This window comes from Oreochromis aureus, linkage group 6, assembly GCF_013358895.1.
Source record: "Oreochromis aureus strain Israel breed Guangdong linkage group 6, ZZ_aureus, whole genome shotgun sequence".
Classification (NCBI taxonomy): Eukaryota; Metazoa; Chordata; class Actinopteri; order Cichliformes; family Cichlidae; genus Oreochromis; species Oreochromis aureus.
Window position 1 is genome coordinate 32,072,346 of NC_052947.1, and position 24,332 is coordinate 32,096,677.

At 37.5% G+C, this 24,332-nt stretch overlaps 2 protein-coding genes across 3 annotated transcripts; both read left to right on the forward strand.

Annotated features, from left to right (window-relative positions):
- Nucleotides 1-4,867: 4,867 nt before the first annotated feature.
- On the forward strand, nt 4,868-13,095 carry LOC116311535 (polymeric immunoglobulin receptor-like). The gene is made up of 10 exons (XM_039613275.1): nt 4,868-5,000; nt 6,412-6,476; nt 6,695-7,021; nt 7,429-7,749; nt 7,835-8,155; nt 8,278-8,577; nt 8,971-9,156; nt 9,473-9,573; nt 9,666-9,742; nt 10,859-13,095. Exons 2-8 carry the CDS (start codon nt 6,440-6,442, stop codon nt 9,520-9,522), a joined length of 1,542 nt encoding a protein of 513 aa, XP_039469209.1. The 5' UTR covers nt 4,868-5,000; nt 6,412-6,439; the 3' UTR covers nt 9,523-9,573; nt 9,666-9,742; nt 10,859-13,095.
- Nucleotides 13,096-13,853: 758 nt separating this feature from the next.
- LOC116328092 (polymeric immunoglobulin receptor-like) lies at nt 13,854-23,690 on the forward strand. 2 transcript variants are annotated; one of them, XM_039613288.1, is made up of 9 exons: nt 13,854-14,258; nt 14,662-14,819; nt 15,028-15,354; nt 15,620-15,940; nt 16,027-16,320; nt 18,793-18,834; nt 19,133-19,222; nt 19,318-19,394; nt 23,554-23,690. In XM_039613288.1, the coding sequence occupies exons 2-8, from the start codon at nt 14,783-14,785 to the stop codon at nt 19,356-19,358; spliced, it is 1,152 nt and encodes a 383-aa protein (XP_039469222.1). In that variant the 5' UTR covers nt 13,854-14,258; nt 14,662-14,782; the 3' UTR covers nt 19,359-19,394; nt 23,554-23,690. The 2 variants fall into 2 exon arrangements, with proteins under 2 accessions (XP_039469222.1, XP_039469221.1); XM_039613287.1 differs by lacking the exon at nt 23,554-23,690 and having other exon boundaries at nt 19,318-19,999.
- Nucleotides 23,691-24,332: the final 642 nt, after the last annotated feature.

Here is a 24,332-nt window from a genome sequence, read left to right on the forward strand (position 1 = left end):
CCTCCTCTGCTTTTCCCCGCTGTAGACTTTCTGTCGCTGCGGTGGATTGTGCGGCCTGCTAGCCACACGGATGCGTCGGGAATTCCCTCTCGTAGCCATGTCTCCGTGACGACCAGGACACAGCAGTCGCGGACAATTGGCTGTGCGGCGAGAAGTAGGTTCAGTTCATCTATTTTGTTGACGACCGACCGTGCGTTGGTCAGGAAGATGCTCGGGAGTGGTGGTTTGAGTTTGATTTAAAGAAATCTATTCTCGATTGTCTGTGTCCAAAACATAATTCTTTTGGTTGCTACCCAGAACTCATGACCATAGGCAAGGATACAAAAGTAGATTGAACATAAATTGAACATAAATTGGCAACTTTGCTTTTACATTCAACTTAATGTTCACCACAACAGATCTGTACAATGTCTGCCTTCCTCTTTCAAACTCACGCTCCAACTCCACTTGGGGCAGTAACTCATCCCTGACTCGAAATGAGCACTCCACCTTTTTCCAGCAAAAATCCATAATGTCTGTCTTAGAGGTGCTGATTCTCATTCCTGCTTTACGCTGCTCAAGGAGGTCATAACCTGATGAATCCAACGGAACCACATCATCTACAGAAAGCAAAGATGAAACCCTCAGGCCACCTCTGTGAATCACCACCTTATAACACCGTAGGAGATTGTGTTTTCTAGTGATTACAAGAAATGTGTTTTCTGGAGCAATTTGGCCAAGTAGGCTCTTGGTTTCATTCTATAATGGAAGGTTTGAACTTTGAGAGTGTTTAAACAAGAGAGAAAAGTGCTAAACTGTTCATGCCTGTCTGAGAAAAGTGTATAAAGTGTGTAGTGCAGCCTTAAAACATCTAAAATAATTGTAAATAATAAAGCTAGCTACTTCGCAGATTTCACCTATCGCTGGTTATTTTTATAATATAACACCCGCGATAAACGAGGGAACTCTATATCGAAATAACAAAGGTGGAAAGTAACTTATTACATTTACTTGCGTTACTGTAATTGAGTAGTTTTTTTGTGTATTTGTACTTTTTAAAGTCATTTTTCAAGTCGGTAATTTTACTTTTACTTAAGTATATTTTTTAAAAAGTATTGTACTTCGCTACATTTTCAATCACACCTGTTACTGAGTAAATTAAAAGAACAAACAAAAAAAAAACCAACATTGCGCTTCGGAAATACTGCAGGGAATGATGGGTAGTAGAACAAATTGGTGTTGGGTCACGATAAAGATGGAGTCTGACATCGGTGGTACAGATCCAGCGAAAAAAGAAACCCTGTCGAATTCTGCTGACCCTGAACTCGAAGAAACCGATGTGAACCCCTGGCCGTATTTAAGGGACCATTTCGGCTTCAAGTGCAAGAAAGGCAACAGCTTTATTATGCAGTGTAAGCTGTGTTTGCCCAGAGAGACCGAGTTAGCCGCTTTTAAAAATTCCACATCAAACCTGCGCAAGCATGTAGAGGTAAGTTAAATGAAACTTGTACATTTATTTTAGCAAAAAGGCTGTGCTCAAGTTAATCACATTAAGTTAAGACATAAGCTGTTATTGGGCACGTTGTTGTCCACGCAACTTAAATTTTTTTTACTGGATTGGTAAATTGCCAAAAGAAAATGTGTTTACTTACATTTTTCCTGTTTGTTAATAATAATAATTTATTTAAAAAAATAGTTAAATTAGACAGAAGACAGAAGCGGCTACTTTCTTACTTAACCCACTATGTTCACACTGCAGGCAAAAGAATAACAGAGCGCTCACTTGCCTTAGATTAGTCAAAGACTGCTGACTTCTGTTACTTGTTAATTAGCACTTGCAACCTCCCGTTAACTAGCCTGTTACTGTCCAATAAAAACAAAACAAAACACAAGGCTATCACAGGCATCACCAGACCAGAGGTCTGTGCCCTGGTAAAATGGTATAATTTACCAGCAGTAGCTATGTAATGCATTGATGCCTTATTGGGGACGTATGGGGGAAAATATTTTATGTAAAATTTGGTGTGTTTAATGAAAACAAAATTGATTTACATGCTGATTTAAAAACTTTTGTTAACAGAGAAAACATCCATCCAAGCTGAAAGCCTTCAGTGACTTTATAGCAACGCGGAAGCGAGCCCTGGAGCAACCAGAACCTCCAAGAAAGCAAGCAAAAATCAGTGATGTGATGGCAGTGGGTGCAAACAGACGAGTATCAAAGGCAAAGGTTGACAAGCTCATGATTAATTTCATTTGTGAAGGTCTTTATCCATTTTCTGTGGTTGAACAACCTTCTTTTAAAGAACTTTTGTTGACACTGAATCCTCAATGCAAAGTGATTTCCAGACCCACTCTCGGGAGCTGAATAGAGGGAGCTGCTAATCAGATGAAAAAAACTTTGATGTTGCACCTCAGTAAAGTCAGCCATGTTGCCACCACTACAGATTGTTGGACAGCACACCAGCAAAGTTTCATAGGAGTCACTGCTCATTGGACAGATGAGGAAACCTTGGAGAGGAGATGTGCTGCCCTTGCTTGCCAGAGGTTGAAAGGGTCCCACACCTTTGCTGTCCTAGCTGGTGCCCTTGATGACATTCATTGTCAATACAGAATAAGGGGGAAAGTAGTAAGAACGACAACAGACTTTATTAAAGCATTCAGTGTGTTTGGTGAACAAAGTCAGCCTGAGGAAGCGGAGTTGGAGTCAGATCAAGACTTTTCTGGAGAGACCAAAGCAGACTACCTGGACACATTCACCATCCTGGAGCAAGATAGCGGTCTTGAGTACCAGCTTCCACCACATGAAAGGTGTGCATGCCACCTATTAAATTTAGTCGCCATAACAGATGCTGCCAAGGCAGGAGAGATGAATGATGCATACAAACGGCTATCACGAGCAGCCTTTGGGAAATGCCAAGCAATCTGGAATAAGTCAGGTCAGTCCTACATGGAAGCAGAAATTGTGGAAAGTGAATGCAAGTTCCCGCTCATCCGGCCAACTCAAACTCGGTGGAACTCAAGATACACAGCTCTGGAGAGAATCATACGGATCATACAAGAGAAGGGGGAGGATGCTACCAGGAATGTATGTGAAAAATTCAAAGTGAAAATGTGAGTTTTATTTCTTATTTCTAAAGTATGACATAAACATAAACAATGCTGGAGCTACCTCACGTATTTGTTTTTCAAACCTTTTTTTGAATTTTTAAAATACATACTTGGCTCTACATTCCACATCTATGCCTGAAGGTAATTTACTAAAAAGTGCTTTGCTTTATGTCATACAGGCTGAGTCCAGCTGAAATTGCCTTCCTGACTGATTACTGCACTATGATGAAGCCTGTGGTGAAGGCTTTAAACAGCCTTCAGTCTGAGACCAATACACACATGGGGTGGCTTCTTCCAGTGATCTTCCAGCTAAAAGCTAAACTCAGCAGACTGGAGACCTCCACCAAAATGTGTCTCCCACTCATCAGAGCCATTCAGGATGGTGTCCAAAAGCGCTTTGGTGGGATGATGGAAGACCCTGAACTGATTGCTGCTGCAATCCTTCTTCCGAAGTCCACCTGGACTGAGAGGCCTGATATCATAGAAGCAGGTCTGATATCATGATTTAATATCATGCCGTAATCAGTTGTTTCTTATGAATTTCAATAATTAATTAACTAAATTAACGATTAATTAAATAGTACAATAACATGCACCTTTCTACACAAACTGTAGTTTTTGTAATTCATACACTATAATAAACTCTTGTTGCCTCATTTATCCAAAATTAAATGTCAGAAATATTTAATGTGTTGTGTATTTGTCATTCAACAGGTCTGATCTATGTGAGACAACACCTTGACCAGATGGCAGAGGCTGGGGTGGAGCAAGTCAAGCAACATTCATCAGATGAAGAAGACTTCTTTTCAATAAAGTCCAAAAGGCCACAAGGTATAGGGGAGCTGGATGGGTACCTTGCCTGTGTCTCGGACAAGATGGATCTGCTGAATTCATTTCCACACATCAAAAAACTTTCTCTCAAACTTAACACTGGCCTGCCTGCCTCAGCTGCCTGCGAGCGTCTCTTTAGCTGTGCTGGACTACTGTTCACTGCAAAGCAAGCAATGATGAACTCTACTAACTTTGAAAATCAACTGCTCCTCAAAATTAACAGAGCAGGGCCAAGTTTAAAAAATTAAAACACATTTTTATAGCAGCTGCCGTACAGCTCAATTCAGTACTTGTTCTCTTATTTGACAGTTTAGAACACATTCTCATGTAAAAGAATTATATGGTTTTGACAGTTTGGTTGGTTGGTTTGGTGACCATTATCCATTTTGATGTATAGACTTGCAGTTTAACTGCCACTGCACTTTAATTTGTAAATTTTTTTTTTAATTAAAAAACAACTACTTTGAGATTTATCCCATTGTCTTTTTTGCACTACTCAGAAGAGGCTGTCCTCCTGCTGACAAAAAAGTAACTATGTAACTTTTACTCTGAGTACATTTTAAATGAGCTACTTTTTACTTTTACTTGAGTAAATTTTTAGACAGGTAATTTTACTTGTACTTGAGTAAAATTTCAGCAAAGTAATAGTACTTTTACTTGAGTAAAATATTTTAGTACTCTTTTCACCTCTGCCAAATACTGAGAAATTACAATCCTTTCTCTCTTTTGCTCTGAGGCGCGAGGGAAAAATATGAACAAGTCGATGAACATCATCTACAGATATATTCGGTAAATGCCCAAGACATCGCCGCTTGAGTCGTCCATTTGGTTGACTTTTTTTGGGGGGAAAAGCCGACCGTAAACAAGACGCGAATATCACACCGGAAACGAAGCGCCCTACAGGCATTTCCCCACCGGAAGTAGCATATGCTAAGTCTATCTGGGCGCTACAGCTTTAAGCAGCTCCGCGCGCTCCCGCGGGCGGCAATCACGATCACTTTTTGGCACAACACCTGGCGCTAAGGGGGCAAAACAATCGCATGAGTGCTGCTGTTTGACTGAGGAAGAATAATGTAGTCGTGGTAAGCCAATCACATGACCACTTAAAGACAAAGCAACAAGGTGATATATACCAGTTTTTAAATTGTGTTGATAGGCCACGTAAAACCAGAGTCATGATAAACAATATATACGGCGTGTTTTTTCCTGAATAGTTTCGTCACGTTTACTGTCTAAGGACAGAGCTAGCAAGATATCTCTGCTTATGACCAAAAAAAAAAAAAAACCAGGGGAAGTTTTAGGAGTGACGGAGGGAGGGAGAGAGAGAGAGAGAGAGAAAGAAAGCAGAAAAAGAGAGAGAGCGAGTTTTGAGATGTGAGAGATCTGTGACGTTTAGCGTGTTTAGAGTGTGTAGTTAATATGTTGTCTTGTGTAGCTAGTGTGTGGATAGTTTTGTGTTGTGTGTCAGAACAATAAGGTGACTGCTGTCTCCAGGTAGAAACAGGAGTGATACACCACCTGCCGTCAGACCTGCAGGTATCAGGCTGTGATGTTCTCCATTAGTGGACAGAAATTATTTTTTTTGGAGTGGCACAAATAATTTGTGTGGCATCTTATTGAATGCAGAACACCTGATGGCTATGTAAATAGTTTAAAATAGTTATTTTAAAAAGGGGTAAAAGGTAAATGGCTGCAAATAACTTTGTTGTTTGCAAAACTTGATCATATGATTTTAAAATTGACAATTTATATTTGCATTTAAAGTTATGAAATATGATTCATTAAACATGTTTGTGGTTTTTACAGTAAAAAATATAACTTTTTCTACTCGTATTTTATGTTTTTTGTCTGATTTTAGATCAATTGTGTTAATACAGTATGTCAAAATGAAAACATGACTGTAAATTCAGACACGTTAGGTTGTGCTGAAAAGGATGATACCAAACAAAGCAAAGTAAAACGTTTTTAAAGGTAAAATGTAGACGGAAAATCAAAAGTAGCTAAAAATGGCCAAATATACCCTGGTCCCCAGAGGGTTTTTCTTAAAGTAACGCAATAGTTACTTTTCAAGTAACTAATTACTTTTAGAATATTGTAACTCAGTTACTAACATTTACGTGTGGACGGAAGGACAGAATGTGTTGGGGGGTGCGAAGATTTTCTTGTAAAACAAAGGGAGGCCTAGCAAAAAAAGTTTGGAAACCACTGGTTTATAGCATGTTGGACCCCAGAAAACTGTTTTTCTGGCCTTTCTTACAGGCCTACCCTTCTGCTAACTTGTTGCTTGTGTTGCTTGGTTATTCTTTGTGGTGTGGTTTATGGTGTCTTGTGCGCGTGTGTGTGTGTGTGTGTGTGTGTGTGTGTGTGTGTGTGTGTGTGTGTGTGATCTTAATGCAGAAGTAGAAGGCTTTAACATTGCCTAGATGTTTTCATCTAAATTTTTTAGGTGTATTCAAACTACAGGCGTCACATTTTAACTTTATTTCCTGTCAGGGTTCTTCTTCTAAGAAGCAAAGCAAAGATGTGGAGCCTTCAGAATCTCCTGTTTACCATCTGCAGTAAGTTATTTAAATAAGTACATTAGTAAAAAGATGAGGATTAAAGGTAAATCTAGAGTAAATGTGTAAATATTTTTTACAGTGCAGAGCAGAATGCCACACCTTCTGTTGATTTTGGTATTTTAATTATATAGCAATAGCATTGCTAATATGAATGCTGAGATGACAAAATAAATAAATATTAAATAAATATTTGTTATCCTGTCTTTTCTTTACAGTTGCTCTGATATGTGTGACCAGTGCAGTAGGGGTGATCCATGTGACTGGATATCTGGGGAGTAAAGTTAAAATTTCCTGCTCTTATGATAAGGGTTATGAATCTTATGAAAAGTATCTGTGTAGGAACAACTGTCATGACAGTGATGTTCTTATTACAACATCGGAATCAACAAAAAACAAATACAAGACCCATGATGACAAAACGGCACGAATCTTCACAGCAATCATCTCTGATCTTCATTCTACGGATGCTGGCAAATACTGGTGTGGAGTGAGCAAAAATTGGAACGATATCTACACTGAAGTTAAGCTGGAATTGGTACCAGGTAAACAAACACATGGACAAATTGAATTGAAAAAGAAAGTTAAATGTACTGCTTTTACCTGCTATTTCTGCTATAGAATCAACATACTATTAAAGGCAAACGAAAACTTACCAACAATTAATTATATGTTGAATTCAAGGGAAATTTGTGTATATAAATCATTTGTTACTGTAGAGGTTACAAGGTAACAACAGATAAAAACATGACTGATAAAACATTACTTGCATTTACTGCTAAAAATATGACCTACTGATGCACCTCAGTTTTAGTCATTATAAATGTTTCACATTGGTTCAGATTTTCTTAAGATCATTACCATCTTGTTGCAGCAAGCTAAATAAATAAAATATAATATCTCTGTTCTATTGCTGTAGTGTGTCTTGTGATGCTATTTATCTTTTTGACAGACAGCTGCTGTGACAGTGTGACAAAAGTTGAAAGTTATGCAGGATATTCAGTGTCCTTCAGTTGTCCGTATGAGTCAAGGTACCAGAACAACCTGAAGTACATCTGCAAAGGAACCCGGCCCTCCATATGTCTGGAACAGGCACTAATCACCTCTTACAACAAGCAAAAAGGGCGATTCAGACTTGATGATGAAAATATGTCAACCAAATTCACAACAAAGATTAGCAGTTTGACCCAAAGTGATTCAGGGCGTTACCTTTGTGGCATCCAAAGAAACTCTGAACTGCATGATTTTCGTGCTTTTGAGCTGAAAGTTAAAGGTGAGCGTTCATAGTAACATCTCATTACATGAGCTGACAGATAACACTGTGTTCTGTAAAACTAATAAAATTATCTTTTTGACAGACCACTGCTGTGATACTGTGACCAATATTGAAAGTTATGAGGGATATTCTAAGTTCATCAATTGTCCTTACGAAAGTCAGTACCAGAACAGCCTGAAGTACATCTGCAGAGGAAACCAGCCCTCCACATGTCTGCAGCAGGCACTGATCACCTCTAACAACAAAGAAAATGGACGATTTAGTCTTGATGATGAAAAGATGTCAAGAATATTCACAGTGACAATTAGCAGTTTGACCCAAAGTGATTCAGGGCATTACCTTTGTGGTGTTCAAACAAACTCTGACCATGATGTTTTCTCTGCTGTTGACCTGAACGTCAAAGGTGAGAGGTCATAGTAGTAGTTCATTATACCAACCAAAAGAAAACAGCTTCTTCTAAAAGACTCTTTAAAAAAGTTGAATATTTTATGAGTCTTTAATAGTTTTTCTCTTTCCATCTGACAGAGTGGTGCTGTGTCAGTAAAACTGAAATAACAGGTACTGTGGGACAGCCACTAACTCTGCAGTGCCCTTATCCTTCACAACATCAGCATAACAGGAAGTTCCTCTGTAAGGGAGACCACCGCAACAGCTGCAGAGACATGGCGATGAGTCAAAGCAGATTCGCACTACAAGATGATGCTTCTTCCAGCACTTTCGTTGTGATAATCTCAAAGGTGGAAGCAGCTGATGCTGGGACATACTGGTGTGGGTCAGACTCACAGTGGAGAGTTGGAAACTACACCAAGATTCAGTTGTCAGTCGGTGAGATGAACACATTTAAATGAAGGAAAAATGGACAGAGCTATGAGTTACATCTTTCTTTCTTTTTTAACTTTTAAAGCATACACTCCGGCTGGTGATTCAGTTGTTTGTAGTGTGATAGAATTATGACAACTCCATAATGTTTCGCACAAAGCACAGAATATATGTCAAACAGAGCTAGAGGCCAGTTTTTTAGTCTTCTTTACTGGCTGGTTTGCTACATAAATGAATAAATAAATAATTAATGAATAATCTAATTTCAGTTGTGTGAATAGTTTAAGATTCTCAGGGTATCAGTCAGGACCCTCTGCACTAGTCATTCTACTAAAATGTGATTCTTGTGTTAAAATAAAGTTTCTAAGAGAACTAAGAGGGTTTTTTTCTCTCCAACAGTCTTTCTGCAGCACACCAGCACTGTACCTTCTACAGTAAAAACTCCTGGAAAAACTGTACCTCCTACAGTAGAAAATCTTGTAAAAACTCAAACTTCTACAATGAAAGCTCTTGAAAAAACTCAAACTTCTACACTGAAAACTCTTGAAAAAACTCAAACACAAACTCCTGGTCAACCTGTTAAAGGTACAGTATATACAATATGTGTTTTTCAGTACCCCTGGCATGTTGTCGGATCAAGTATGTTGTCACTCCATAAGCTATGGTTACTTTTACTTTTTCATGGCTATAGTTTCAGTAAGTCCCTTGGGGGTGAATGTATATCACACCAAAATGTGATCCTAAGTGCAAAAACAGCTATGGGTGTGTGCACCAGTAGTCAACAGCTGTAACTATTAATAAAATATAATCTAAACCCACAGTTCTGCTATGTGTCTTTAAGAAAACCATAAAAAGGAAGTTTGTATTTTTACTACATTCTGCTTTGGTTTCTGCTTTTCAGATGCAGCACTTTATGTTCCTTTCACCATTCTCCTGTGCTGCTGCTATTGATAGGCATCCTTGTGGTTGTAGTTTACAAGTGGAAATATCACAAAGTAAAAGGTATATTTTATATTCATAAACATGCAAAAAGCCATCCACTCAAATGTGCATGCAAAAAGATCATAACCATGTTTTATGCTGTGTGTTTTCAGAAGATGAAGCCATCGTGGACAGAAATGCACCCAAGGCAGAAAGTTTAGAGGAAGTGATGGGTGCAATGGAAAATGATGTAAGAAAACTGAAGTACAAAGTGTGCCATGTCTACAACATGTCTCACCATAAACATATGGGATAACAGAAAAACGAATTGATTCTTAGTTTTGTTTAATACTATATTTATAATTTTGTTTAAAAAGGCCCAGACTTGTATTTTTTTTAAATTGGATTCTGAGGGTCTTTCAGAGTTATTCATTGGGTGTGTTTTTTCTTCCATTCAGTTTCAGTCCGGTCCTTGTATCGGACGTACTCTAACTCAAGATGTCTTGTTCTGATGCAAAGTATTGAACAGAGGCATTGGTAACTGTCAGTCCATTTTGTTTATGGGTTTTCTCTCTAACCTCATTATTCTTGAGAGCATTATATCTCAGAGATCCCTGGAGGAAGTTACCTACAGAAATATCTGAATCTTAGCTAAATGCTCACAAAACCATTCAACAATTGTGATTTTTAAACAGGAACATCAGAAACATTCCTGGGGCTTAACAGACTAACTCAAGAATAAAAACTCTAATTATGTGAGTAGTCAACCAATATAGTGGAAAAACCTTTAAAGTTAAATACAAATTAAAATCAGTGAGTACTGACATATCATATGCCATAAAACCTTTCTAACCATTTCTCAATACTGTAAATCAAGAACAAGAGAAACCACTTTTAGTTAGTCATTTAAACTGATTTAAATAAGTGACTGCAACACCGGGTAGTGACTGAAAGAATGAGATCACAAGTACATGTGGCGGAAATGAAGTCTTGCTGCCTTCTCCTTTAGAGGTAGGTGCAGAGTTCAGTAATTCAAGTTGGGCTCGGAGCAATCCTGCTACTCCTCAACAATGAAAAATGTCTAGCACCATGCAACTTATTTGCACTAATTTCAATTCAGTTTATTATAAAACAAAATCACAAAAGTAGTCACACCTCAAGGCACTTGAGTAAATATAAGTTGAGATATATAATCATATATGTGTGTAATCATGAGCGTATAGTCATTGTTATACTCATTGGTGGAAACTTGCATTAAAAAGGCAACTTTAGTTTGAATGCAGGAAAAATACTTTTTAAAATCTTTGCTTCATAATAGAGTCCAAAATATATAAATGACATTGTGTGTTAATTGGTGTCTGAATAGATTTATGGAAACCAAGAAGTTGTGATGTACTCGAAGAAGCAGACCTCCAAACAACAGAGTGCCTGTGCCCAATATGAAGATGAAGAACAAGACTATGAAAACTTCACAACATCTGAAGACATCTACTGTAATGAAAATTTCCATCTAGCCAATAGAAAATAAACAGTCTAAGGAGTTTGGAAAGAAACACGTCTGGACTTTAGAGAATTCCACCAATTGCTCTTAGAACTAAAGAAGCTTCTCGGATGAGAGATAAAACATGTTCAAGAAACTTCCAGATGCTTTTCTTTCCAGCTCCTTAGACTGCGATGACCTGGATGAACCTTCACAGACATAAAATAAACAGAGTGTTAATTTGAAGTCAAACTGTGGGTCTTACCTGTATAGAGATTAATCTACTTGATTGATCATTAACAGTTACACAACAAATCTTAATATACAGTGATCCAGCCGTCTTATTTTCTCAGTGAAACTTTGTTGTGTTTACTGTTTTATCATCACTTCTTACTCTTTTTCTATTAGCTTTAACTTTTATTGCTTAGTGTTAACAGCAATCTGCAGTCTTTTCATCAAAATTGAACTCAAATGCAAATGACTAACACGAGTGCAAATTAAATAAATAGGCAAAGCAAAATGAATTCCAGTGTTGGACCATTTAGTAATAAGTTTTATAGCACAGTCATTTTAAATCTTTTGTTTATTTTTGCCCTATTTTAATGTAAATTGCCACATTGTCAGAGTCTGTCAGTTCCAGATATTTGGACAGAAATCGAGCAGTGAAATGTTGAAAAGTTATGTTTACTAATTGCAATTTTCATGTAATTTTTTTTCTGTTTGTTGCAACTGAAATTTACCAGGTGCAGTGCTTTTATTAACTGAATTATATTCATGGTAATGCTGTATTTAGCTTAAATTTATAATAACATATTTATATTTTTATTATTATTTTACATTTATTATTATTTCATATCATTAGTTGACATAAATTAGCCTTTTGCCTTAGTAAACAAGAGCATAGCACTATATTCCCGAGATATGTAAAGTAAAAATAAAATACACCAAAAGAAAAGGAAAAGAAAAATCCACAAAACTCTTGACCTGATCAGTTACTCAAACTAATCCAACCTTTTCTGATTTGTAGAGAATTTGTTGCTGCTTGACTAAAATCATGAACTTTATTTTTTCCAGCTTCTCTGAAGAAAATTAAACCTGTTTTCAAAAGTTACACTTTCAGTGTCACTTGTTAATGTGTCACAGTGAGCACTCTGCTGGTGCTGTTTTATCACTTCAAATACCCTCTCCTCTTGAATATTAGCATATATCACTGGGGAGACTGCTTAAATCTATTTGTGAGTGAAGAAGTAATCCTTGAATTTGTGGAAATGTTGACAAAATTGTTGTAGCATTCAGTCCTTCACACTGACAAGTTATCAGCCAACATTTACAAGTTTGCTCAGTATACCACATCCAAAAACTGCAAGGTTGCAGCTCATAGTCACACCTACCTACTAATCACAGAGTAAAAAATGTAGCTTAAGTACAGATTTCTTGTACTAGTTGTGCTACACAAATGTGCTGAAGAGGTCTGCTTTGGTATCCAAATGAAAGAAACAGCTGATGAATTGTCAAAAAAAGTGAGAAAAGATATGTAGAAAAGTTACCAAAAGTTACTTTCTGTGTGGAGTTTGAATGCTCTCTCCATCCATGGGTTCTCTCTGGATTCTTCCCACAGTCCAAATACATGCTAGGGTTTACCCTGGCTTTTGGCCTATGGCATCTAGGATAAGTTCCAGACCTTGAATTGGATAAAAAAAATGAATGGATGGATTTTTTTCCCTAGTTTTTTAAAGACTATGGCACTACATGGTGAGGAGCTAATGAGCCAGAATAGAAAAACAGAAAACCACAAAGGAACTTTGGGGAGTGCACCCATCTATGTGAAGGTTAGTGTGTCCTTGAATGTGCTTGCTAAGGAAACAACATGTAGTCTTTTTATGACTTGTTTTGCTGACCACAGTGAACACGAGGGTGAGCGCACGTGTAGCCCCTGTGACTAAGCATGTAATTTCAATGTTGCAATATGCTTGTGTGACTACTAGATAACTATAGGGGCAGTCCCCTTAAGGGGCGCCCAGAGCCATCATAATGAACAGACTCAGGAAGTGCTCCTCAGATCCACTTGGTGCTTGCTGTGGCTGCGTGTAGTGTGATCTCCCAATGCACATTGGTAATAAAGCTTTGATGAAAGGATACTTCAGCCTCATCTGACTCTTCTTCTCCAGCTGTGATATCGAAAGGATCGGTGAGGTTAAGCAGCAGAACCTCAACAAAGCTTATATATACAGAGGCGTCAGAGTGAACCTCGGACGTGGCTTCTACATTCAACACAGGCGCTCTCACAACCCAAATCCCGACGCCAACGTCAGCGGTTTTGAATAAATGAATTTTTTAAAATGAAATTTATGTATGCTGTATGCATTTTGTACATTCCTAAGTTGTGAATCTACACCAGCCAAAATACTGCTTTTAGTAATTAACATTTGAAATGATGAAAAACACAAACTTTTCAGAAGTACTTAAGGTTTTGTGCAGGCACAAAACCCTGTTTACGCTCTCCCTCCCAGGCTTCTAGTCTTCTGATTGGCCAACGTTTCTACATGGTTAGGATTTGGCATTTTCTTGACAGCGTTTGACTTCGTTTGTGGCGTTTACATGTGGACGGAGATATTTTTTCAAAACTGCACGCGTGATGGGATTTTTTTTTTTTTGAAAAAACAAAAACGGAAAATCTCTGTTTTCAAAAATACCCTTGTACGTGTGGACGTAGCCTTATAGACCGCTGGGTGGGAGTTAAGGGCGGAGGTCATGGTGGTCCATTCCCCAGCTATAGAGGCTGGTAATTGTGACATGGAACGTCACCTGTCTGGTGAGAAAGGCACCACATCTACTGGCTGAGGCTGAGAGATCCTGGCTAGATATAGTTCACTTTAACACACAGCTTGAGCTCTTGAACCAGTCTCTAGGAAAGGGCTGGACTCTGTTCCAATCTGGAGTTGCCCTTTGTGAGAGGCGGCAGGCAACAGATGACAGCTTTCCAGCTTTCCCAGCTTTCTTGAATTTACTGGGTGAGGTGAGGTGATCTTTTTACAAGAAGACTTAAACTCTCACGTGAGCAATTAAGAAAACCTGGAGGGGTGTGATTAAAAGAAACAGACTCCCTGATCTAAACCTGAGCAGTGTGCTGTTATTGGACTTCTGTGCAATATATAAAAATAGCTGAAACCACACTTTTTCTATGACAAATTTCATGCTCAAACATAAGAGTGTCCACAAGTGCATGTGGAACGAGTACAACCTAGGCTGCAAGTCGACCTGAATTTACAAAGCACTGGAATACAAGGTATGTTTTTTTTTTGTTTTACAGATAAGAAGCTTTCTTTAAAAATTAAATGCACTGAAAAGGAGACAAATTAAAGTAAGAAGAAGCAAGAGAGAACATGTGTGAATGACAGGGAGACAGGTGCAATGGTCACTTTTAAGATTGTTTTCTGAATATTAACGAACCAAGAAATTAATGAACTGAGAACACAGCACAATAATCTTCAAACACAAATGTTTCCCAGATATACATAATTATTTTCATGTAACTGTAGCTGTTTCACTTTTTTAACAGTGATGTTCATGTAAAACTTTTGAATACTTCTTCTATCACAAGAGGATATATGTCAGCTGTTTCTAAAATGAGTACTAATTACTTTTATGGAAAGCCCAAGTAAGAATGCTCTATCTCCTCTGTGTTAAAGGTCAAACTCCACCCCTCCTTTGAAAATCCTGTGGCAAGAAGGGACTCCTATTGTGTGCATAATATTTTTAAAGCTGAAAATATTTCCTGTCAAGGTTCTTTTTGGACAAGCCAAAGCAAAGATGTGGAGCCTTCAAAACCTGCTTTTCATCCTCTGCAGTAAGTCCTTTAAATGAGTAAATAAGTAAACAGATAAAGATAACAGATGTAGTTTGAATGGTACATTTTACTTTTTTAGTATTGAGGAGCTGTATGACACTCCCGGTATTGTTCTTGGTAATGTCTTTATACAACAATAGCATTGCTAGCATGACAGCTGACATGACAAAATTAAAATTATTTTGTTGTTTTCACATTATCTTTCTAGTTTCTCTGAGATGTGTGACCAGTGCAGTAGGGGTGCTCAATGTCACTGGATATCTGAGAAGAGAGGTTAACATTTCCTGCCCTTACGATCCGGGTTATGAATCATATGAGAAGTACCTCTGTAAGGACAGTTGTGGCAGGGGTGATGTTCTTATTACAACAACAAACCCAGTGACATATAAATACAGGACCCATGATGACAAAACAGCACGAATCTTTACAACGACCATCTCTGATCTTCGTTCTATGGATGCGGGGAAATACTGGTGTGGTGTGAAAAAATTTTTGAAAGATATCTACACTGAAGTCAAGCTGAAATTAGTAAAAGGTAAACAAAGACTTTCTGTCTTTCTGTTGCACACTGAAAGCGAGTTACAGTTAAAGATAAGGAATTCATAGATAGTTTCTGTTTGTTCAGGATTATCTGTTCCTCTACTTTTAATTTAAACCACTATATAAGCATCAAATGATGGAAAACAGTCACAAGTTTAGTGTAAACTTCCTCAATGAGTTGAATATGAAATCCTTAAACTTTATATACAGCTGTTTAATGGGTGTAACATGTCTTCTGATGCTTTTACCCCTGTTGACAGACAGCTGCTGTGGCACTGTGACCAAAATTCTGAATTATCAGGGATATTCAGTATCCATTAGTTGTCCATATGAGCCTCAGTACCAGAACAGCCTGAAGTACATCTGCAGAGGAAACCGGCCCTCCATATGTCTTCAGCAGGCACTAATCACCTCTGACAACAAGGAAAATGGACGATTCAGACTTGATGATGATAAAATGTTGAAAAAATTTACAGTGAACATCACCAGTTTGAGCCAAGAGGATTCAGGGTCATACCTCTGTGGTGTCCAAAGAAACTTTCACCTGGATGTTTTCTCTGCTGTTCTGTTGGAAGTTGAGGGTGAATGGTCAAAGCTACAGTGTATTTCATTACATCAGTTGAATATTTGATGATTCTGAAATAACCTTTTTCTTTCATTCATACAGAGTTCTGCTGTGTCAAATCAACTAAAATAAATGGTACTGTGGGACATCCACTAACGTTGCAGTGTCCTTATCCTTCACAACACCGGGATAACAGGAAGTTCCTCTGTAAGGGAGACCAGCACAACAGCTGCATGGACATGACCAATCAAAGCAGGTTCACTGTCCATGATAATGTTTCTTCCAGCTCTTTCTGGGTGATCATTGCAGAGCTGGAAGCAGCTGATGCTGGGACATACTGGTGTGGGTCAGATTCACAGTGGAAAGTTGGAAACTACACCAAGATGGAGCTGTCAGGTGAGTTGAACACTTTTATACAGGATAATGTAATAAATAGATTTGTATGCTATGTTCTTACTTGAGATCAGTTCAGTTGTCAAACCACAAATATACAACTACTGAGAGCCTCACTTACCGCTGCTGGTAAATCACTCAAATAATAATTGTTGGCACAGGTATTCACTGCCACTGTTGAAATTAAATTCTTTGCATGTAAATTTAAAATCAATGCTTAGATCTCAGCAACCACGCATGCAAGAAGTCATCTGTTTTGCAGCAGATTCATGCAGTTGCAGGTAACTCTGCTTTTGAAGCTGAATTCTGCTTGCTCCAATCAGCTGACTTTATACAGTCTGAAGAGTGGAGGCCAAAGTATGAGGGATCCTTATGTGAATGGTCACTTTCAAAGGAGTGACGCCACAGACTCTGTGATGTACTGATTAAGGTTACTGTTCTAAACCCTAGGTACACTATGGCAGCAACATAAGTGCCGTTTTAAACCATATTTGTTTACAATTACAGAAAATTAGTTTTGCTGAATTAACTATTAACACTTATATTGTTTGCTCTTTAGCAGTCAATTCCTATTCCATATGTTCAAAATTTTAAGTCCTTTTTGCTAGTCAGTCATGTCTTTATAAAATGAAAAGGCCATCAGTGCACTTTTTTGCCTTTTAATAGCCTTATTTCTTCATCATTTATAAACTCTCATAACCTCTTGAGAACAAGCAACAGCTACATTACATTCTTTGGGCAGAAAAGCATCTTTAAACTCCATAAACACTCTGAATGTCACAATCTCTGCACAGAATCTATTTTTGAGCAATTTTTTGGTTGAATATTTGACTATTGATGTAATGAGGAATAAAACTGTGGAATTTTAAATATATATACACTGGGGAAAAAAATATATACACTATTTATTGTGGTTTAACCTGTCAAGGACAAAAATGTACAGAAAATTCTGCATCAAACCTTGTAATGACAGCTTTCCTACTTTTCTTAAGCCTGGACAACTTGGTGGCGTGGTGGTTAGTGCTGTTTCCTCACAGCAAGAAGGTCCTGGGTTCAAATCCACAATCTGGCTAGTGTGCAGTGGTTTCTTTCTGGTACTCAGGTTTCCTCCCACAGTTAAAAGTCATGCAGTTAGGTTAATTGGTGATTCTAAATTACCAATAAGCATGAATGAGAGTGCAAATGATTGTTTGTCTCCATGTGATAGACTGGCGAGATGTCCAGAGTGTACCCTACCTCTTACCCTGTCACTTCCGAGTTATAGCCCAGCCCCCCTGCAATCTGGATAAAGATAGGAGGATGGAAGTTATAAATCCATCCAATTTTTATGTTGACCAGACTCTAGACTTTGTTGAACATTATGTAATATGTAGTATTTAAGTGACCAAGTAAAAATTAATGAATGGGGTAAAAGTTATTGAATACTGTTGGAATAAAGTGACAAAATTGTGAAGGATTAAAAAATTCCAAGAGCTCAACTTACTTCATCTAAACATGTGTCAATCATGTTTTATTAACACAAAATGCACGTTTATTGAATATGAACAAGTTGTGTTGATTTAACTCAGTTGTTTAAGTTTCTGCCAAAGCAAAACAATCGTGTGCAACCAATGTTCACTATTGAATTAAGTAAATTCAATTCAATTCAATTTTATTTATATAGCGCCAAATCACAACAAAAGTCGCCTCAAGGCGCTTTATATTGTACAGTAGATAGCACAATAATAAATACAGAGAAAACCCAACAATCATATGACCCCTATGAGCAAGCACTTTGGCGACAGTGGGAAGGAAAAACTCCCTTTAACAGGAAGAAACCTCCGCAGAACCAGGCTCAGGAGGGCGGGGCCATCTGCTGCGACCGGTTGGGGTGAAAGAAGGAAAACAGGATGAAAGACATGCTGTGGAAGAGAGACCGAGATTAATAACAGATATGAACTCCAACATGTTCTTTTTTTTAGTGTAGTTAAAACTCCACCAATTAAATGTCTTTGGACTATACAAAGGAAACAAGCACCTTGGCTGTTTTAACAGTTTTCAATAATTCAATGGAAAAAACTGTGTCAACTTTGAGGGTCATATCACCGTGTACTCTGCACTTCTCTTTGCTACAGTATCAGGAAAACAACTGTGAAGGACTTTTTGGCACCATGAAATCTAGAATAAAACCTTTGCTCTCAGCATCTAGAAGTATAGCAAAGAACCAAAGATGGTATTGCTGGTTGTGTTGCAATAGTAGTGTCAATCTAGACAGTGGTTGTGCCTTCTTCCTATATTTTAATTTTTAGTTAGATTTAGTTGACTGAAACAACAGTTTGGGAATCTTGTTGGATTTAAAATACCCCTTCAGTCGTGCCATGTTAGCATCAACATCATAGGCTGAAACATAGAGCAGAGCAATCCCACAGATGTGTGACTTGCTGTGGGCAATTTGTTTTAATGTCATTGTTGAAATAAAGTTGCTTTCTCCTACAGTTCTGCAGCAAACTCTGGGAACTCTGGAAGCAAATAACCCAGGTAAAGCTATTAAAGATACAGTATATGTGCCTGTTAGTTAGCTGCTAAATGCTATGACAACAGTAATAGCAAAAAAAGTACATTTCCACACTATAACATGTGGTTTTGATTACATGCTTGGTATGGACTGGGTATGGATGTGTGCATCAGTGCAACAGTTAAGTTAAAATACACGTAACTTTTTATAAAAAGATCATGAAACCATCATGTAAACTAAGCCCACAGTTCTGCTGTTATGCCTGTGAAAATTGAAAGCTTTGGAAAATGCTTTTACATTCTTCTGTTTTAATTTTTTCAGCACTCTATGTGGTTTACATTATAACCCCTGTGCTCCTACTGATGTGTGCCCTGTTTATTGTTTATAAGTACAGATGTTCCACAGTTAAAGGTATCGTTTACATTCATATACACACAGAGATCCTTACATTCAAATATGCAAAAGCATGCAAAAAAGTGTAACCAAATCTAATGCTCTGTTTTTAGGTGATGAAGCCACAGGCAGAAATGCCCGAAATAAGCTATAGAGCTCAGAGGAAGCGATGGGGGCAGCAAAAAGTGGAGTAAGAGAAGTTTAAAACCTTAATAGAGTTCTGTTTCTTTAATACATTTAATTATAAATATAGGGCATAAAATAAATGACTGATTTTTGTTTTTACTTGGGTTTAATATGTAAAGTTTATTTGTAATGTAGCACAACTGGAATTTCATGAAGTCTCCCATTTGGAGTCATTGTGCATACATTTTTATTTTTGATGCTGAGAAAATAGCAAAGTGATGTATGAATGTAGATGAAGTCCACACTATAGCATGGGTTCAGTCTCGTTCTGTCACAGTGGGCAAACAGCTGAAAGTCACAAAGGTCAAGAAAATTGCAAATGGAAACTTAGTCATTTTCTTGAATTATGGATTCAAGAAAATAACTTATATACAAGAGAAGTGCTCCCCTGGCCTTTTTTCACTTCTATGTGGGTTTCTGTCATTAATTGTTGATGAATGTGTATATCATAGTGCAGTCTTTTATTGTGACACATAGGGGAGCAGCCTGCACTTACACTAGAGAACCATGGATACATAATTTATGTGCTGCTGTTTTGATAATTTGAGTCTTTGTGTGTTAGATTCTGTAAACTTTGCCACAAAACTTTACCACAAAAAATAAATAAATCTACCGTATACGAAATTTCAGCAGAAGACTGTTTTGTTTTTTTGCTTGATGTTCATAACAAAATCTGCTGTTTTTATAAAATTGTAGAAAAATCAGAATATAAGGCTACGTTCACACTGCAGGCGAAAGCGCATCAAATCCGATTTTTTCGCCCCTATGCGACCCATATCCGATCTTGGTATGACAGTGTGAACGGCACAAATCCGATATTTTCAAATCCGATCTGGGTCACTTTCGTATGTGGTACTGAATCCGATACGTATCCGATGTTTTAGAAAGCGACTGCTGTGTGAACGGTCAAGTCGCATTAAATCCGTCTTTTACGTCATTGACACAAGACAGACGCCAATCATCAGCGCCGGAGAAGCGCCCGATAGGACTTCGCGAACGATTTCCTACCATCCGGTGAAACTGTTGGGAAGACAACGTTGGAGAAATGTGAACATTTTATTTTTACTGTATTTTCTGCAGATTCTGACAGAAATCTGCAACTATCCTTTGAAGCACCGCTCCTCTAAAACAGCAAAAAGGATCATTATTAGGTCATCTACATTATTATGTAAATAACAAAATAACTTAAAGCAAAAATCTGGAAACATAAAGTCCGAAGTCTTTATATTAAGGGCAATCAGTCAAACAATATTGTTTGCTCTGGGTCTAAACAGAGCGCATTGTGTGTGACATCTTCTTTTGCGCATGCGGGCCGCTTTGAGCGTTCACACTAGAGAGCGTTTGATGTCGCATTTTATGTGCAGTGTGAACAAGCAGACAAAAAAATCGGATTTGATCAAAAAATCGGAATTGAGCATTAAGACCTGCAGTGTGAACGTAGCCTAAATTATTAACATGAGTGTAAAGAGAATTAATAAGCAAAGCCAAAAAAAAGTGCATGGAATTAATTTTAAGTTTAACAGTACAATTATTTTTGTTTAGCTTAGTATTATATTTTACTGATGCATTCAAAGAAAAAAGAAAGAAAATAAAACACATGTCCACAAAAGTGTTTAACTAGTCAGTTTTTCAAACCACCTCCAGCCCGTTGCAGACGGACATCCTTCAGAGGAGCCAGGAAATTAAACTTCCTTCCTTAACTTTCAATGTCCCTGCTATTGTGTAACAGTGAATACAGTTATTGTGGTGGAGTATTTAAATAAGTGTATTGGAAAAGAATCCTGTTACTCATGAACAGTTATCAGATTCTCTTCATGTATGTTAATTTTAAAAGCTAACTTTATAAAATTAATAATAATAACCCCCATTTTAGAGATAGAACGTAAATTGCTATTTAGAGAGTAAGTTGTTTAAAATAGTAGGTTTGATTTTCCTGGCTAACCATTGTGGACTTTCCAGATGACAGAAATATGTATGTGTGTGTGTGTACGTGTGTGTTCAGTCTCCTGGAGAAGCGGGGTAAAGGTAGCTGAGGTAGTGTGTCAGAGAGGAGGATGCTGAAACAAACTCCTCAGCTTCGGGGACAGTCCATCGCACCGTCTCACCTCATGCATTCATTTTATTCACTGTGTCACTTTCTGCCTATTTGCACTGTGACAGCTTAGTTGGTGTAAATAAATCCTGTGACTTTATTTTTAATTGCACTGACTATATAAAAGGCACACCAATTTCCTTTTGGATTAAAAAAGTTCTAATCAAATATTTCATGGACTCTGCTTCCTAAGTGTGTGAAATTAGTAGTTTTACAATAAATTTGATAAGGATTTTGAGAAGTACCTCAAGAGACGTACCTGTGTAAGAATGACTGTGGCAGTGATTATGATCTTATTATGACAGCAAATCTAGTGAAAAACAAATACGCAATTCATCATAACATAACAGTGCGAATCTTCACAACTCCCATCCCCGATCTTCATTCTACTGATGCTCGGAAATACTGGTGTGGGGTGACCAGAGCTTTGAAAACTATCTACACTGAAATAAAGCTGAAATTGGTACCAGGTAAATAAAAGCGTAGTAAAATTCAATTGTACATTGAAAGTGAGTAAAATGAATAAATAAATATGTTGGTTCAGTTGGCTGGAGTGTGATCAGAAGAAAATGACATATACATTGTTTAACATTAAGCACAAAATAGGGACTAAAATGTACTAGAGAAGCAAAACGAGTTGTTGGTCTCTGTTGACCTTCTTTCATAAGGTCATTTGTGTTGTTGCTTATGTTACACACACTGTTCTATGTAATGTCTTCAAATGTCCACTGTATTTCATGAATTAGGAAGAAACAGAACTTGATGCATTAAACTACAATTATCATCATATTCATGTTATTCTTTGAATACACAGACACGCATATCTTTGAATAATACAACAGCTTGTAAATGGGGGAAATTTTAGTATCCTGAATGCTCCCAAATCAAGGGTTCATTATTTTCCTCTATTATGGGGCAATTTACTTTGTAAATTAAAAAAAATTGTGAATAACATCATGTTTACAACAGTAATATGCAGCATATATACATATATACAAAAAGTATTCGGCCCCCTTGAACTTTTCCACATTTTGTGACATTACAGCCACAAACATGAATCAATTTTATTGGAATTCCGCGTGAAAGACCAATACAAAGTGGTGTACACGTGAGAAGTGGAACAGAAATCATACATGATTCCAAACATTTTTTACAAATAAATAACTGAAAAGTGTGGTGTGCGTAATTATTCAGCCCCCTTTGGTCTGAGTGCAGTCAGTTGCCCATAGACATTGCCTGATGAGTGCTAATGACTAAATGGAGTGCACCTGTGTGTAATCTAATGTCAGTACAAATACAGCTGCTCTGTGACGGCCTCAGAGGTTGTCTAAGAGAATATTGGGAGCAACAACACCATTTCAGCATCCTCCTCTCTGACACACTACCGCAGCTACCTTTACCCCGCTTCTCCAGGAGACTGCGCGCACACACACACACACACACACATTTCTGTCATCTGGAAAGTCCACAGTACTCCACAATACAACGAATACTTTTGCAAGCCACTGTATATATATGTATATATATATATATATATATATGTGTGTGTGTGTGTGTATGTATATATATATTTATTGCATTTTGGTAATGTGCAAAGATCATTGGGATTATTAATAGGAATCATGAGAGTTGCATCACAACAAAGAATGTCTCTCTGTAAACATGTTTAATAACTGAATAGGAGAGCGACCATGCTGCTGTTGACCTGTGGCATCCCATATGGAAAAGAAATAGAAAAAACTTATAAAAGACTTCCATAAGATGTGGCCTACTTCATATAGTGAATCATAAAAGGCTTATATGATTTACTGCCACTTTCTCATTACTTTCATATATATTGTTTTATTAAATATCCAAAACATACAAGTTTCATTTATATAATTTTTCAAGGGATCTTATATCTGTTTTCACTCTTGTATGCTTTTCATACAAGTTTCACACAAGACAGATGCAAACTTTATAAGATTTATATATATCTTTTCCATATGGGATTACTCTGAACAGCATGCAAGATTTCATGTTTATACAGTAAAGTTAATAACTTCATTAAAACTGTGAATTTGTTTTTCAGTTTTGCAAGAAAACCGATGTGTGAGACAGAGTGAGAGGTGTGTGAATCTCTGACTCTGGGTGTGATGGCAGCCCTAACTTCAAACAACACACATGTTAGACAGATGGAGGCCCTCAGGTTCAAGAAGTGTCAACGTAAATTTGTATGTGAGGCTGTATCTTGTATGTGCCCATTTAGTTATGGTTATTGTTAAATAGTGTATAATTTGATAGTTTCTTATTTGTAATGCCTCATGTTTAGTTTACTTCCCCTCCTGGTTCACCGTCTAAAATTACTGTTATCTTCTTGTGTCCACTTTCCCTAGTGACCTTGACCTGCTTGTCCTTTGTCTTTGTTTTCCCAGTGTTATTAATGTCCTCTCTGTGTTTCCAGCCAGTTTTAGATCCTGTTTACTCTTCTGTTTATGGAGGGTTTTTTACCAACCAAAATGAAGGCTCACTTGCATTAGATTTCTATGTGTCTGCATTTGGGTTCTAAACTCTGCAGTGCACATTAGCATTTTATGTAACCTGGACACCGATTCCTGTCTAATGGCCCTGCAAGGCTTCACTATAAGGAGAAGCTGTCTTGTTGGATGCGAATCATTTCTTCAGTCTTGGATCAATATCAGTGTAGTAGCAGTAGCAGTAGCAGTGGGTTTAGCATGTGATAGCTGTTGGTTTGTTGCAAACTGCCTCCGGCTGAAGGTGTTTAAGTATTCCTTAGATTTAGTCACATAGACTAGAGGCAATTTTTTCACACTCTTTAACTCTAAACCTTAATGTTATCCAATTGGAAGA